At 33.1% G+C, this 14,289-nt stretch overlaps 1 protein-coding gene across 2 annotated transcripts in view; it reads right to left on the reverse strand.

Annotated features, from left to right (window-relative positions):
* Positions 1-8,503: 8,503 nt before the first annotated feature.
* LOC138699927 (optineurin-like) overlaps positions 8,504-14,289 on the reverse strand; it is a 35,373-nt gene continuing 29,587 nt past the window's right edge. The window contains exon 13 of one of the 2 annotated variants that reach the window (XM_069826127.1): positions 8,504-8,817. In XM_069826127.1, coding sequence (XP_069682228.1) covers positions 8,710-8,817 — 108 coding nt within the window. In that variant the 3' untranslated portion in view covers positions 8,504-8,709. The remainder of the gene's footprint in view (positions 8,818-14,289) is intronic. The other variant, XM_069826126.1, reaches the window with a different exon arrangement.

The raw sequence follows: 14,289 nt of genomic DNA on the forward strand, positions 1-14,289 counted from the left end.
AGCACCTCTGTTCCCAGAACAAGTGAGACCACTTTTGATAGCAAGGGTAATAACATGACAGGCATCTACTTATTTTTGTTCATTAATAATTTCAGACACTTTGTAAATGTCACATCAAAGTGCGATTATGTGGTTTTATTTATTATTATTATTATTATTATTATTATTATTATTATTATTATTATTATTATTATTAATGTCTGCCACTATTGAGTTCATTCTACGCCCTTTGCTTTTTTTAATATACTGTTTTCAAATTATTCCCATAATACTGATGAATTCATAATGCCATCTATGTCACTATTAAGTTGGAATATTAAATTGGACATTTAATTGCAATTTTCAATAAAGGTATTCGTTTTTCAGGGTATAAAGTAATTATCATTATTTACATGTGTGTCCTTGGCGGCTTCACCCTTGTCTCATTTACAGGTAAAATACTTTGAACACTGATTATCTCTACAGGTAAAATTGGTGGGTTCGCCCTTCTCTTATGGATCGTCCCATATATTACAAACCACCCACATGTTTTGTCAAACAAAAATGGACTACAATGACAGCTAGTCAGCTGAGGTAGAAAATATTATCTTGTACAAAGAGTCCTGCATTTTAAATCATTTAATTAACCAACTCAGAACTGATCATATGATAACTCTGATACCGAAACTATATTAACGTAATTATGTAAACATTTCAATTCTAATAATATTCTTAAATAAATCATTACTCAGCGAAGATCAACACATTAAAGCAGAAGTAAAACAAAAAACAAGATCCTCAAATAATAATTGCAAGAACCAATGAATCCATATGTCTATTAATACAAACACTAAAGAGTGTTTGAAATGTTTATAGTGATAGTATCCAATGAATAATAAAATGAAGGAAAGGGGAATGAGAAAACCCCATTCATTTTGAAAAATAGGTCAAAAAAGAAAATCTAAAGACCTAATTTGATGGTTAAGACCTAAAAATGCCAAACTAATAATTGGAACCTATAAAATCTTAAATTGTCCATTTATAGGATTCTTTTTTTGTTATTTATTTAAGAAGAGCTACTGATCATCATAATCAAATACACCTATTCCTCACAATTCCAAGTAGACTGCACAACTGGTTCTGTTTGCATTCTTTATGGAGAGAAAATCCCAGGAACCCTGAGCTTGAAGTTCACTTCTCTTACGTCGTGCCATGTGCAAAAGTTTTTCAGATGTCCAAGAGCATTTTAATTGTAGAAAGACTAGAATTTGCCTCTGAAAATCTCTCCAAGTTTTTCGATGTGCAGGGATATTAAAAAAGTATGAAATACTTCACAACAAACTGTTTTCATTGTCATTCAAATATCTGAACGACTGATCTAAATGTTACAACAACCTCAAAGTATAGGTACTCATTCTCTTACGAAAAGTATAAAATATTATACTAACAGAGTGCTTCAAACATAATAATTACATGCCTTTCTTAATATTTCGGGAAAATCTAATTTGAATTTTTGAAGTCCTACAAATTAAGAGCTTAGAAATATGGAAAAAGTTTAGGGGAGGTGAGGAAAAATATATCTGCTAAAAAGGACATACACGTAATAGATGATAATCGTTAGAACAAGTACCAAGTTTCTTTCTGAAATTTTGTGTACTTGAAATGGAAGACAACTCTATGATGATGACATAAGAAAGAGGTGGGATGACAACAAACCAGAAAGAAACTCGTGTAAAGTAAATAATAGACATGTATTGTAAGACACAATGCATCTCTTCAGAGTGTTGAACAAGTTCTATAAATATTTCACATTAGTAGCCTACATTAATTGTTTACTTATTTGATACTCCACGACATTTTAAAAGCCACTTTAATGGACGGTAGAGCTTTAATAAAATACATAATAGCATATCACAATAATAATACACAATATGAGCAATACTTATGTAAATTATTTAAATATTATTTTTGACCGATTGTGTTTTTAACGACTTTACCGATGTTCTTCAAAGGCACGGCTCGCTTCGCTTCTCTGTACATGGTCTTGACAAAAGTAATCTTACACTGAAATGGTTAGTTTCTCAATTCCACCAAGAGGCGCTGTCTGCTAAGGATTGGTGTTCACAGAAGAAATACTCACCATGAAATAAAATAAACGATTAAAGAGTAATAATAACACTTATAAATAATAAATAAGAAAATATTAAGTATTATTATGTTTAGTTCTGTTAATTATGGTAAAAGCGTGAGTTTAAAAGCAGGGAAGCTAACACATAGTAACCTGTTCAGTTTAAGTAACATGATGACAGAGGCGTAATTTTGTAGTTCATTCGCTGGTAGCACCCCTAGGCTAAACTGCAATGTTTTGAAGTAATCACTTGGGTAATTATTTCCCATAACTTGTACTAAGCTTTATAATTTCACTCACTGCACTGATACATTCCATTTGATATTGCAGATTCAAGAATCATGGTTTCAAGATTTTGTGACTCAGTGGATTGTAAGCCACATTCTTCAAAGGAACAAGCTTTTCAGTTAAAGCTGCTGCAATGTTATCTAGAAGCAGCCTAACAAATTTCCCGGTAATGATATTAGCAAGTCGTTTTTGGTAGTTTTCATCACAAATTGGGCGTTGCAAGAAAGGTCATCTACACAGTAACAGCTCAATTTCCAAATACAAATTTTCTAATATATGCTTGTTTGGTATTCTCTTTCGATGATTAAGCAGCTGATCTAGAATAAATTTTGCATGAATACTGCCTTCATCTGCCTCTTTCTTTACATCTTCCACTTCTTTATGTAACGGATCTCTTTCAAATAGTTCGAAATTTTCGGTTGTTCCTGTTATCTCATCTTGCTTCTCTTGTAACACTTGATTATGTCGTGTAATTTTCACATGCAATCTGTATATTTTTGTTTTTAGCTAGTCAATGTTCACAGCATCTGTTTGCATCGCTTTATGGTAATCTTCAACTGGGAAAAAGGAAATGTCATTACCTGATGCTGAGCCACTCGGAACAACTTGATCAAATAGTGAAAAACCAATATTACTAAAGGATTTGCGATTCTTGGCTGGAGGAGATCAGTTTTAGTAATTGTTTGTCGTCTTTTGATATGTCACTTCATACCTAGAATAATGAGGAAATATTGTGGGCACAGCATTTGGTTTTAATCGTCTAAATTTTCCATTATTAGAATAATCTTCTTCCTTGAAATGTAAACTACAAACGACTGAAGATGGGAAGTTGCTGTTTGGAACAAAGTCTTTGTGTGAAATCACTTAAAGCCATTTTTCGGATCTTTCCCTATCACTCGGAAATTCGTGGAATGATATTGTTCCTCCACTCTTTTTTTCTATTCGAAGTACAAAATGGTACACAACAATATGTCATTTTGAATCATATCACAATAAACTCACTTACCAGTAGAAAAAAGCACAATATTACTAAGTACAATCATACAAGAAACCATACACACATTCCTCAGCGATCCTTGGCAGTCAATGCCATCTGGCAGAAATTTCATACCTTCTCGATTACAGTTTTAACATAGGGATCAATATGAATTATCAAGGCCGGTAAAGAAGAAGCGAAGCGTGCATCAAGTTGACCATGCGGTAAGTAAATAATAAATTAATAACACCTATCAATAAATGGGAATAAAAACAAATGAATGACACCTACCGACAAATAACTAAAATTATTAATAATAATAGTTTATTTTTTTATTAATATCGGCCAAAAAATTGTATGCAATACATGTGTGTTAAGTGTTATAGAAACTCGGAAACTTTTTCTAGTTTCTGTAAATCTCACTTACCACACTTGTATAGCAATATACTATTAAGTGCATGATAGTGGTAGATCTGTATTTCCCAAGATATAAGCAAAGGCTGTAAAACATATCTTTTAAACATTCACACTAAGAGTAACCAACAAAACCTTAAAAAAAATACATTACAAAATCAGTACCAAGTTAGTTGTATTGGGAATACAAGTTCTCCTTTCTTTTCTTTTTGCTACTGCTAACAAACACTTGCGAGGCCCCACAGTGATCAGTGATCACTTTGACCATTAAGGCTCTGATATTGCTGTTTATTCACTTACATCACAATGCAATCAGATTTCTCCACTGTGTACACTGTTCACATCATTAGATGGCACATTTTGATCATGAATACCAGGAAAAATGACTCTGCCATTACAACAATCCATTAATTCTAATAAATATTAGCTGCAATAGAAATAATTTCCAACTTCTTTTTTTTTTACTATTTTATTAATTGGTTAAGGACAGTGCAGACAGAAGAAATAAGCTAATTTAAGATCACTAATGGGATGTATGCTACTGGACCATATAGGAAATTACGATTTAAGGCAAGAAATTTCGACTCTTTCTGGTCTTCCAGCAATAGTACCTTGAGTGTGAGACTTTTAAACATTTCCAAAATGTTTCAGAAATTAAATTTCGCCACGTAGTTGAAAAAGCCATCTACATTACAATACAAGAACTCTGAAACAAACTTGTTTTAACATAAAGAATATAAGAAGAAAAATAGAACATACACAAAGAGAGATGCCAAAAATTATCTAATACAAATCCAAAGAACGAGATGCCTAAGAGAGATCTTAGAAAATATGGAATAAATGATGCCAGGTCATAACCGAAGCTATGAAGTAAAGTAAAAGATAAATTAACAATACTTATGTTAAAGAACATAATAAAAGTAGCCTATAGTATAAAAAGAAGCTCTACATTGAAACCTACACGAAGAAAAAGAGAACTTCCAAAAATGTCATGACAAAATACAAATCAGATGAAAGCAGAGTGATAGGTTACAAATTGCTCAGTAGTTAAAAACTATTTCCAACAGAAGAATACAACGATAACAGGTTGTGCACCTCAACAGCAATTGAAATTAAAAATATGAGCTGGAAATAGAAACAACACATCAACTGGAAAAAGCAAAAAAGTGATAAACCAGTACTATCCCAACAAAGTCATATTTGATATTACATAAAAAGTTTTCGCTCTAACAATATGGAATACAGAAATATAGGACTCGCAACTCACAGCACTCTGTCCAAGCATAAACACACTGTATGGCACTTCACCTTTGTCTGTACGAGCTTGATTCATGACACAGAAGAATGCAATGACCGAGAAAAGTGCAACACTGTGGAGTGGTAACAATATTAAAATCTCTAAAATTATTTATTCAGTAAAAACAAAACATTTCGTTCACTACTTCACTCATCTGTTATTTCAGATAGGTTTGCACTAACAGGTAGGGGACAATCATGGGGAAGCTATTGATAAATATCATAATACAAGTGTTTTAACAATGTAGGCCCTGAAACCTAAGATCTAAGACACAGCCGGATATGCTTATCAGGCAGAAGACAAAGTTGTAGTGACTAATTCTGTCACTGTAGAATATACACTTTTACAGAGTAGGTATATAATATATTCTTTTGAATAAAATATCATACTTTTTTATGAAGTCAGACTATAAAAATACATGCCTTCTCTAAAGTCTGTACCTTTTGTCATATATGTGCATTTCTCCCTTTTCTTTAAAATGCGAATGAAAGTGGGATGCCCAATCTTGCAAAGTAAAATGTGGTTGAAAGTTTCAGATAATTACGAATACAATAAAACACTTTAATGTACTCGTAATTCATTAAACTACATTTTCTGAAATGTATTTTTTTTTTTTATAAATTTTCATTTTCCTGTCAATTAAATGCTATGTCTGCATAACTCTACAATGAACTATCTATAATAATAAGCAGGGTTAGTATTTTAGGGGCAATTTTCATAGGAAAAAAAGGAGGGGAAAAGGTGCTAAAATATACCTAGGCCTAATACAAAAAAAGGGGACAAAAAGGTGCTGTTTCGCTAAACTATTTTTTATCCTTTTTTTTTTATCTAATTGAAATCAACTCATTCGAAACTATGTAACATCTCTACAGTATAATATAGGCTACATTCAGTATTCAGTATCATTCAACAGAGAAAATAGTGCAACTTATAACAGTTCCATCAGTTTAGATGAAATCCTGGTTCAATTCCTGAGCCACAATGAAAAATCGGGATTTTGATACTTTCGACATGACGAAATCTTATATTACACTTGTTAAGCAATGAATTTACATTCACTAACAGAAGACTACAGATTTCAGTGACATTAACCCTTAAGTGGTAATATTGATCTCTCAGACCTTGACACTATTTTTTGCGACAGATTATGTCACAATCTTGAATGCCGAGCTATGCTTCATTTGAGTGTTTGTCTTTGATGTGAAAACATGGTTTTGTAATTATTAAATTTACAAATAAGGCTTCGCAGACCGGTATAACTGTTAATATAAGTATGTTTTGCGTACCTCTGAGTTGTTAGTTTACAAAACAAGTTATTGTTGTTTTCTAGTATATTACAAGTTATAATTCACTCTCTTGGAAAACAAAGTTATGTGGCATATCGGTGTTTTCATTTCAATTTGGATGAATATGTCGAAAGAGACCCATATAAATAAATGTGTCACACCGAAATCAGCTTTTGGTCCAGTTAGTCTTACAACAAAAGTATGGTTATTATGTTGAAGTGTATGTGTTGTAGAGGATGCTTGATTTGTTGTGTATGTGAGTCATAGTTATGGGATGCTTGATTATGTTTGTATGACTATTGTGTATTAATTTATGATGTATGTTAGGGAAAGTTGCTTAATTCTGTTATAGAGTACCGCTATAAGAAATGTTTTGTTTATGTGTTGTAACTGTTTTCTGTATGTCTTAATTGATGACTGATGTTTGATTTGCAATCGCAATGTTTAAATTACGGATTGTTTAGGTTTTATTTCCATTGTGTAAGCTAATTTATTTTTCTTTTCAATTTGTTTTTGTGTAAAACTATAGCCCTAGCATACATATGTAAAACAGGGCTACCCCCCATTGGAGATACAATAATAATAATAATAATAATAATAATAATAATAATAATAATAATAATAATAATAATAATAATAGTCTTACAACAAGCAGATGTCAGTGACAATTAAGTTCAGATGATTCTTACGTTCCAGAGAATGATGCTTTATCATGTTTTAATCATGACACATATATAAGAAGTAAATTCAACAATATACAGTCAACTCCGGTTATAGTGAATCCCTGCAGACCAGCATATTTCATTCACTATATCCGAAGTTCACTAAAACTGAAGCGTCTGTTTTTATACTACTGACGTTTCTATACACACAGTATTATGCCTGTTTGGGTCAGACTATGTTCAATATCAATACTAATGTTCGCTGTATCTTCCAATTTAAACACTTTACTTTTCGACATCCTGATGTTCACAGTTCGAAACCTGAATCTGATCAAGCCATGTAGGTAGTAGGCACTGACCGATTTCGCACCTCTTCCCACTAGAGGTATGCTACTGTGTACTCAGCCTCCGAATTTCCCCGGGTTCACTTTTACAAAGATGCGGGAGGGAAGGTTGAGGACCATTATATTGTAATCCTTCTTATATTTACCCTTCAGTCATCACTCTACTCTCTTTTACAAAAGAAAACACTTTTTCTTCCTAGTCTTCTAATAACCTCTTTTAAAGGAGTCAGAACTATAATCCTTCCTTTATCCCTCACTGCGTACACTACTCTCTTTAACATGTTTCAAGTTGTCCAGGAAGCTGAACAAATCCTTTGTCTTTCAATGCACTTAAGGAGTAGAAGATGTGAGATTTTGTTCTGAACATATTCTTGGAAGTTTATAGGAGAAAGGGTTTCCTAAATTACCATTTTGACCATTTTTAAATACATTTTCTTGGGGATGTTCTAGTTTTAGGTTCACTATAATCGAAGTGAGTGTTCACTATAAACAGAAATATTAATGTACTTTTTAATGCATGCAGGTCGGGACCAACAATTTAGGTTCACTATAGCCGAATTTCCATTATAACCGAGTTCACTATATCCAGAGCTGACTGTAATTAAGAATAAAAGCAAATGACAAGGCCTGAGAGACCAATGTTACCTACAACTTATTAAAATTTGTGTTACTACTTGAGGATTAAAAAAGAGTTTATTATAAACACATTGCTGCTTCACAGATCTAGTGAAGGCAACTTATTTAATAAGCCAGAGAGTGGAATTTTCCACTGTTGCAATTGTGCTTTGCCTTCAGTCCTGTATTCACTACCATGATACATATTACAAATTGCAATGAAATGAAATTCAAAAGCAAATTAAATGATAAAATGTGCTGTAGAAAATATTAAAAACAGTAAAAATGAAGAAAAGGGGAGAAAAGGAGATTATGGACAGAGTGAAGCAAAAAAGGGATAAAGGTCCCAAAGAGGGGAAAAAGATCCTGGAAAATTATCTTCACTCTCATCTGGAGGCAACATTTCACACACTGGTTTCTTTCAGAGAGCTCTAAATTATCTTAAAAAAAAAGTGCAACCTAAAAATCCTAACCCTGATAATAAACTTAGTTTTTTTTTTTTTTCATTTCACAATTTGATTAAAAATAAAATGTTGACATAATAAAAATTGTCACAGCAGTTTGGTCACCCCTCACTCATTAAGCCGTGACTCACAAATAATTGAAGCAAATTGAGTATGATATGACATAGTGTTTGAGAAATTGGCACGAGTGATACTGCTGATAAAAAATACAAGTCATATTAAAATATAATATAAGATCGAACTTGTTATACATACATTACGTTTCCAGGTTCAAACAGTCCATAATATGTTCTTCCAAGCTTGTGAGGGACCGGAATTCCATACCACACTGTGGACAGTATACCACTATTTGTTCTGTCAGACCCTGTAGTACAGTAAAACGAAAGCAGTTAATATGAGTTCTTAAGCTTTCACGGTAATAGTGTTCAGAAGCATACTTCTGGATATTCCACTGTGTGCTGGAACTGAATGTCTACAACGTTTCAGAACTACATATCAGACCCATCATCACAGTAACTTAGTACACTCTGTTGGGCCAGTTGTACTTCACTACTTCAAACAACTAAGCCCAAGCGAAAGTATGCTGAAATACACAAAAGTCTACTTCCAAAACCAGTTTAAATTAAAACACTGCACTTCTTTATGTAATTCAAGAAAAAGCATGGATGAAGAATATATTTTTCACAGCAAGAGGACTGCACTAGAATTTATACTTAGAAAAGCCTGTAACATTTGAAATTTCAATTGATGGTACCTACATATTTAAAAATATACAGTCATTCAATAATAGTGTTCTGCTCAAGAGCAGGTCTTTCACTACAAACCCAGCTTTCTTCAATCTTTCCCATTTCATGCCTTCCTCTTTCCCTCCACATATGATCCACATATAATAATGTCGTCTATCATCTGACAAACTCCCTTGCCCCAAACTTTTTTCCCGTCCACCATTCCTTCCAGTGCCCGTTTCTTCTCAGCAAGTGACCCAACCAATTCCTTTTCCTCTTCCTGATCAGTTTCAGCATCATTCTTTCTTCACCCACTCTTTCCAACAAAGCTTATTTTTTATTCTGTCTGTCCATCTCACACGTTCCATTCTTCTCCATATCCACATTTCAAATGCATCTATTCACTTCTCTTCACTTCGTCGTAATGTCCATGTTTCTACCCCATACAATGCCACATTCCACACAAAGTACTTCACTAGTCTCTTCCTTAGTTCTTTTTCCAGAGATCCGCAGAAGATGCTTCTTTTTCTATTAAAAGCTTCCCTGTCCATTGCTATCCTCCTTTTGACTTTCTGGCTCATGTTACTGCTTATAGAACACCCAAATATTTGAAGCTGTCCACTTGCTCTACTGCCTCATTTAGAATTCACAATTACCTTCTTTATTTTTCTTCCGACGACTATGGTCTTCGTCTTGTTTGCTTTTATCTTCATCCCATACTGTTCACAGCTGTCATTTAGCTCCAGTAACATCGCTTTGTATCATCTCCTCTTCTGTTAACAACGCCATATCATCAGCAAATCTTATGCACTTTATTCTTCTTGCTCCTACTGTCACTCCTCCCATGTTTTGAAAACAGTTCTTCACTAAATTCTGCACGTAGATGTTGAACAGGGTAGGTGATAAAGGGCATCCTTTACGTACTCCTTTCCCTATTTCACTTCCTTCTGAGATTTCTTCTCCTATCCTGACTTTGACTCGTCGTTTCTTATAAAGATTACTGAACAGCCTATTCTCTTTCCAATCCACACTAATTTTCTTTAGGATTCCCATCAGTTTATTCCAATCCATTCTGTCAAAAGCCTTTTCTAGGTCAACAATACTACATATGTTTCTTTATTCTTCTTTAGGTAACTTTTGTCGATTGTTTGTTGCAGTCCAATTGCCTCTCTCGTACCTTTTCCCTTCCTAAAACCAAACAGCTCTTTTTCCAACTGTCATTCCATCTTAGAATATAAATGTCAATTCAATACTTGCAGGAGAATCTTCGCCGAGTGTGATACCAGGCTGATAGCCCTGAACTCGTTACATTTCTTGGCATTATTTTTCTTTGGTATTGGAAGCAACACTGTCTCCGCAAAATCTTCAGGCCATTCGCCTTTCTCATATATTTCCATTCACATAAAACAGAGAGGAGTTTCTATTGCAATATTATTTATATCCATGTAAAGTAGAATAAACCAATTATAATCCCTGATGGAAGAAGTTAATGTTACTAAATCTTGCATGCTTTGCATGCGGTAATCTGTGATATGAGCCAACTAAAAGATCAGAAGATTGCCACATAATGTAAGAACATTTTCTCAAATTAGTTAGCGATATATGCATTTTAGAGTTGTAACTTTTCCGATTTTGCTTAAAGATTTCATAATACTGTATTTACACAAAATACAGCACTGGTTCCAGGAAGACTATTTTGGGTGGGTCTCGCTTAAACTTAAAGTAGTCTTGCTACTTCAACTATGTATTCTGTATTATACAAGGGTATGATGATGGTGGTAGTTATGATATCACCGTAGTAATAATAATAATAATAATAATAATAATAATAATAATAATAATAATAATAATAATAATAATAATAATAATAATAATGTGTAAGAATTCATTTGACTATTCACTCACTTCAAGCAAATGTTATACTTTTAATAGAAGAATAAAAGTATATTTCAGATTTTTGGGTGCTAAATCCGTCACTAACTGTACGAAGACAGTGTTAACACATTATAAAACTATTTAAAACACCTCAACAATACGTTAAAAAGTTGTAGATTTTTACCTTTTATGTTTAATTACAATTGGATTCCACTAATACTAATTTAAACAAGAAATGATAAATGAATAACTTATTTCATAAAGTTACACAGAATAATGTAATATTACTGTAGCTAGGTAGATCGTGCAGTATCGAATTTTACCGAGAACAAAGTCAAATTAAAAAACAATTAAGCAAAAGCATGCGAAAAAGTTGGAAAAGCAAAGCATTAAACTGAACAGCGAGGTTTAGTTGCTATTGAAACAACAGAAGCAGGAGCAAAGGTTAGCTATTTACATATTGCACATGTTTCACAATCACGTGGTAGGAAAATATCAGAGACTAGGTCTAACTATCTTCAGTGAAATAACATTCAGCAGGAATGACTTACTTCTTGGCCTAAGCTAACAATTACGACATTATGCTATTCTTCTCATATTCATAACATATTGTAACACATAAACATAACTGTATTATAGAAATTAGTGAACCTGTAAAATAGAAATTATATTCATGCTCCATGCTTGGGAGACTATGATATCAGCCAAGAAGCGTATCCACAATGGAACATTAGAAAGCTAATTCATATAATTTTAATTAGATTTCATCCCCATATGATAATAAATATGTATTGTATGTGTAGATTGTGTAGATAATACTGAGAACATTGATATTGTAAAATGATAGTTTGTATCTGATGATGTTGACAGACTCAACGAAAACGTTCATACATCATATAATTTATTATGTAAAGGTTAACACCTAGTAACATTATATAAAATAGTAAAGTCAACGACTGAAAATAAACCTTCAACAAGAAGCATAAGTTTTATTCTGAGAGCTTTTCACGAACTAAAATATCTTTCACGTATCTACTACACATGAGAAGATCTATAAAATACAGTCTGGAAATTGCAGCTGTTCTGTGAATACTTCAAGTAGGGTTGCCAACCCTCCCTTATTTCCCGTAATCTTTCGTATTTACCCCTAATTTTTAGCAGTCTCCTGGCTCCCATATTATTCTTCTCTTCGAGCATTTTTCTCTCTTATTTTTGTATAGTATAGCCATCGATGTAGCTTGGCCTGCTGATCTGGAGCTGCGCTCGGGCTTGGGTTGGATCCTCCATTTGATCTCATTGATTTGTTTCTTCCGAAGTTTTTCCCAGCCGTGGGACTGATGCCGGATGGTCTATGCAAGTCCTTGGCCTCACTTCATTTCACCCCCTTTGATCTGATTACTTGGTTGAGTTTTTTCCGAGGTTTTCCCCAACCATAAAGCAAATGCCAGGTAATCTTTTAGCGAATCTTCGAGCTTCACCTCATCTCACTATATCTTGACAAAATATTGTAAAAATTGTAGAAAATTGTAAAAAAAATAGTAGAAAATTGTAAAAAAAAATTGTAGAAAATTGCAAAAATGTAAAATTGTAAAAATTGTAAAATACTGTAAAAATTTGTAAAACTTGTAATTGTAATCTTGTGAAATTGTGATTTGTTCAACATTTTAAAGCTTCATTGCTAATGTAAGATCTACGGAATATAATAAATGAAATGAAAAAAATGAAATCTAATGTAAACATTTTTATTCTAAACATTTAATTTTACCATGAATGATGATTGATTATATGATGAATTTTGTTGTCCAAGAAAGGCATTAAAATGTGCAGTCTTTGTAGAAAGTAATGCTTGCCAGAAATGGGTTTTAGTGCTCACCCGCCTAAAATCAAACCATGTTAATGCTCATACAAAGAGGGCGTTTCATCTCATAATTGGACAGATGTTCGAAACAGGAGCACGACATATTTAATCAAATCAGAGCTGAAAACTGCAGTCTACTTCAACTATTATGCGAGATAAATCTTCTCAAAATACTCTTAATTTAAGCCTAGCTGCAGAAGTGTAGAATAAAGTTGTTTTTTTAGTAACTGAACTGAATAATGTGAAATTTTGTTGATTCATTAATCTCCTGCATTTTCTTAAAAAAAATTGGCAACCCTAACTTCAGGTCTGATTCATCTCCCAACAACAGTGACTTCCTGTAGGCTTACAACATAATGGAATAAGAATGGCAGGGTAACCAAAACACTCGGAGAAAACATCACCATGTACAATTTGTTTAACGAAGCAGTAGTCTGGGTTTCTTAAGTAAGGAATTGTCAGATAATTAAATGAACTACAATTGGGCCAATATTGAAGGATTTGTCTGCTTCCTACATAAGAGGCATATTAAGATGTGTACGCACGTAGTGAACAAACAATGAACGAATGCATTTGCTGACTTAATTCAGAACATCTAGACAGCACAGCAAAGACAAACCGATCGTTTAGTTTGCCTTATCTAGACAGCACAGCAAAGACAAACCGATCGTTTAGTTTGCCTTTGGTAGTGGTCTGTCACTTATCGGTACATCAAAGGAAGTTTGCATTTACTGTGGATGGAACATGTCACTTATTCGTAGTTCGTTATAGCAACAGAGAGTAGCAATTACTATAATTTCACCAACTAGTACTAGAATGTTATAACTAGAGTGACTTCTGCCAGTACACAAGAAAGGAGATAAAACTCTCTGCGAGAATTATAGGGGAATAGCTCTGCTAAACGTTGCATATAAAATTATGTCCAAGTTAATTGCGAATGAAATATCTAAGATTGCGGAAAATCTGGTTGGTGAATATCAAGGTGGTTTTAGGAAAGGTAAATCTACCAGCAATCAGATATTTATAATTAGAACCATTCTGGAAAAATGTTAACAATTTAATGTGGACCTTCATTTACTCTTTATCGACTTTAAATAGGCATATGATAGTATTAATAGAAAGGCTCTTATAGAAACACTTGTGCAATTTTATATACTTAGGAAGCTGATTAGGTTAATCCAAATGACTTTAACAAATAATAAAGGAAAAGTGATGATTCAAGGAGAAATTGCTGATGAGTTTGATATCAAACTTGGTGTGAGACAAGGCGATGCGCTTTCCACAACATTATTTAATATTGTGCTGGAAAGAGTAATTAAAAAAATTGACATCAATCCTGGGAGCATGATATATAACGGAATGGTTCAAATTTTGGCAT

The sequence above is a fragment of the Periplaneta americana genome, chromosome 5 (assembly GCF_040183065.1).
Source record: "Periplaneta americana isolate PAMFEO1 chromosome 5, P.americana_PAMFEO1_priV1, whole genome shotgun sequence".
In the NCBI taxonomy this organism is placed as follows: domain Eukaryota; kingdom Metazoa; phylum Arthropoda; class Insecta; order Blattodea; family Blattidae; genus Periplaneta; species Periplaneta americana.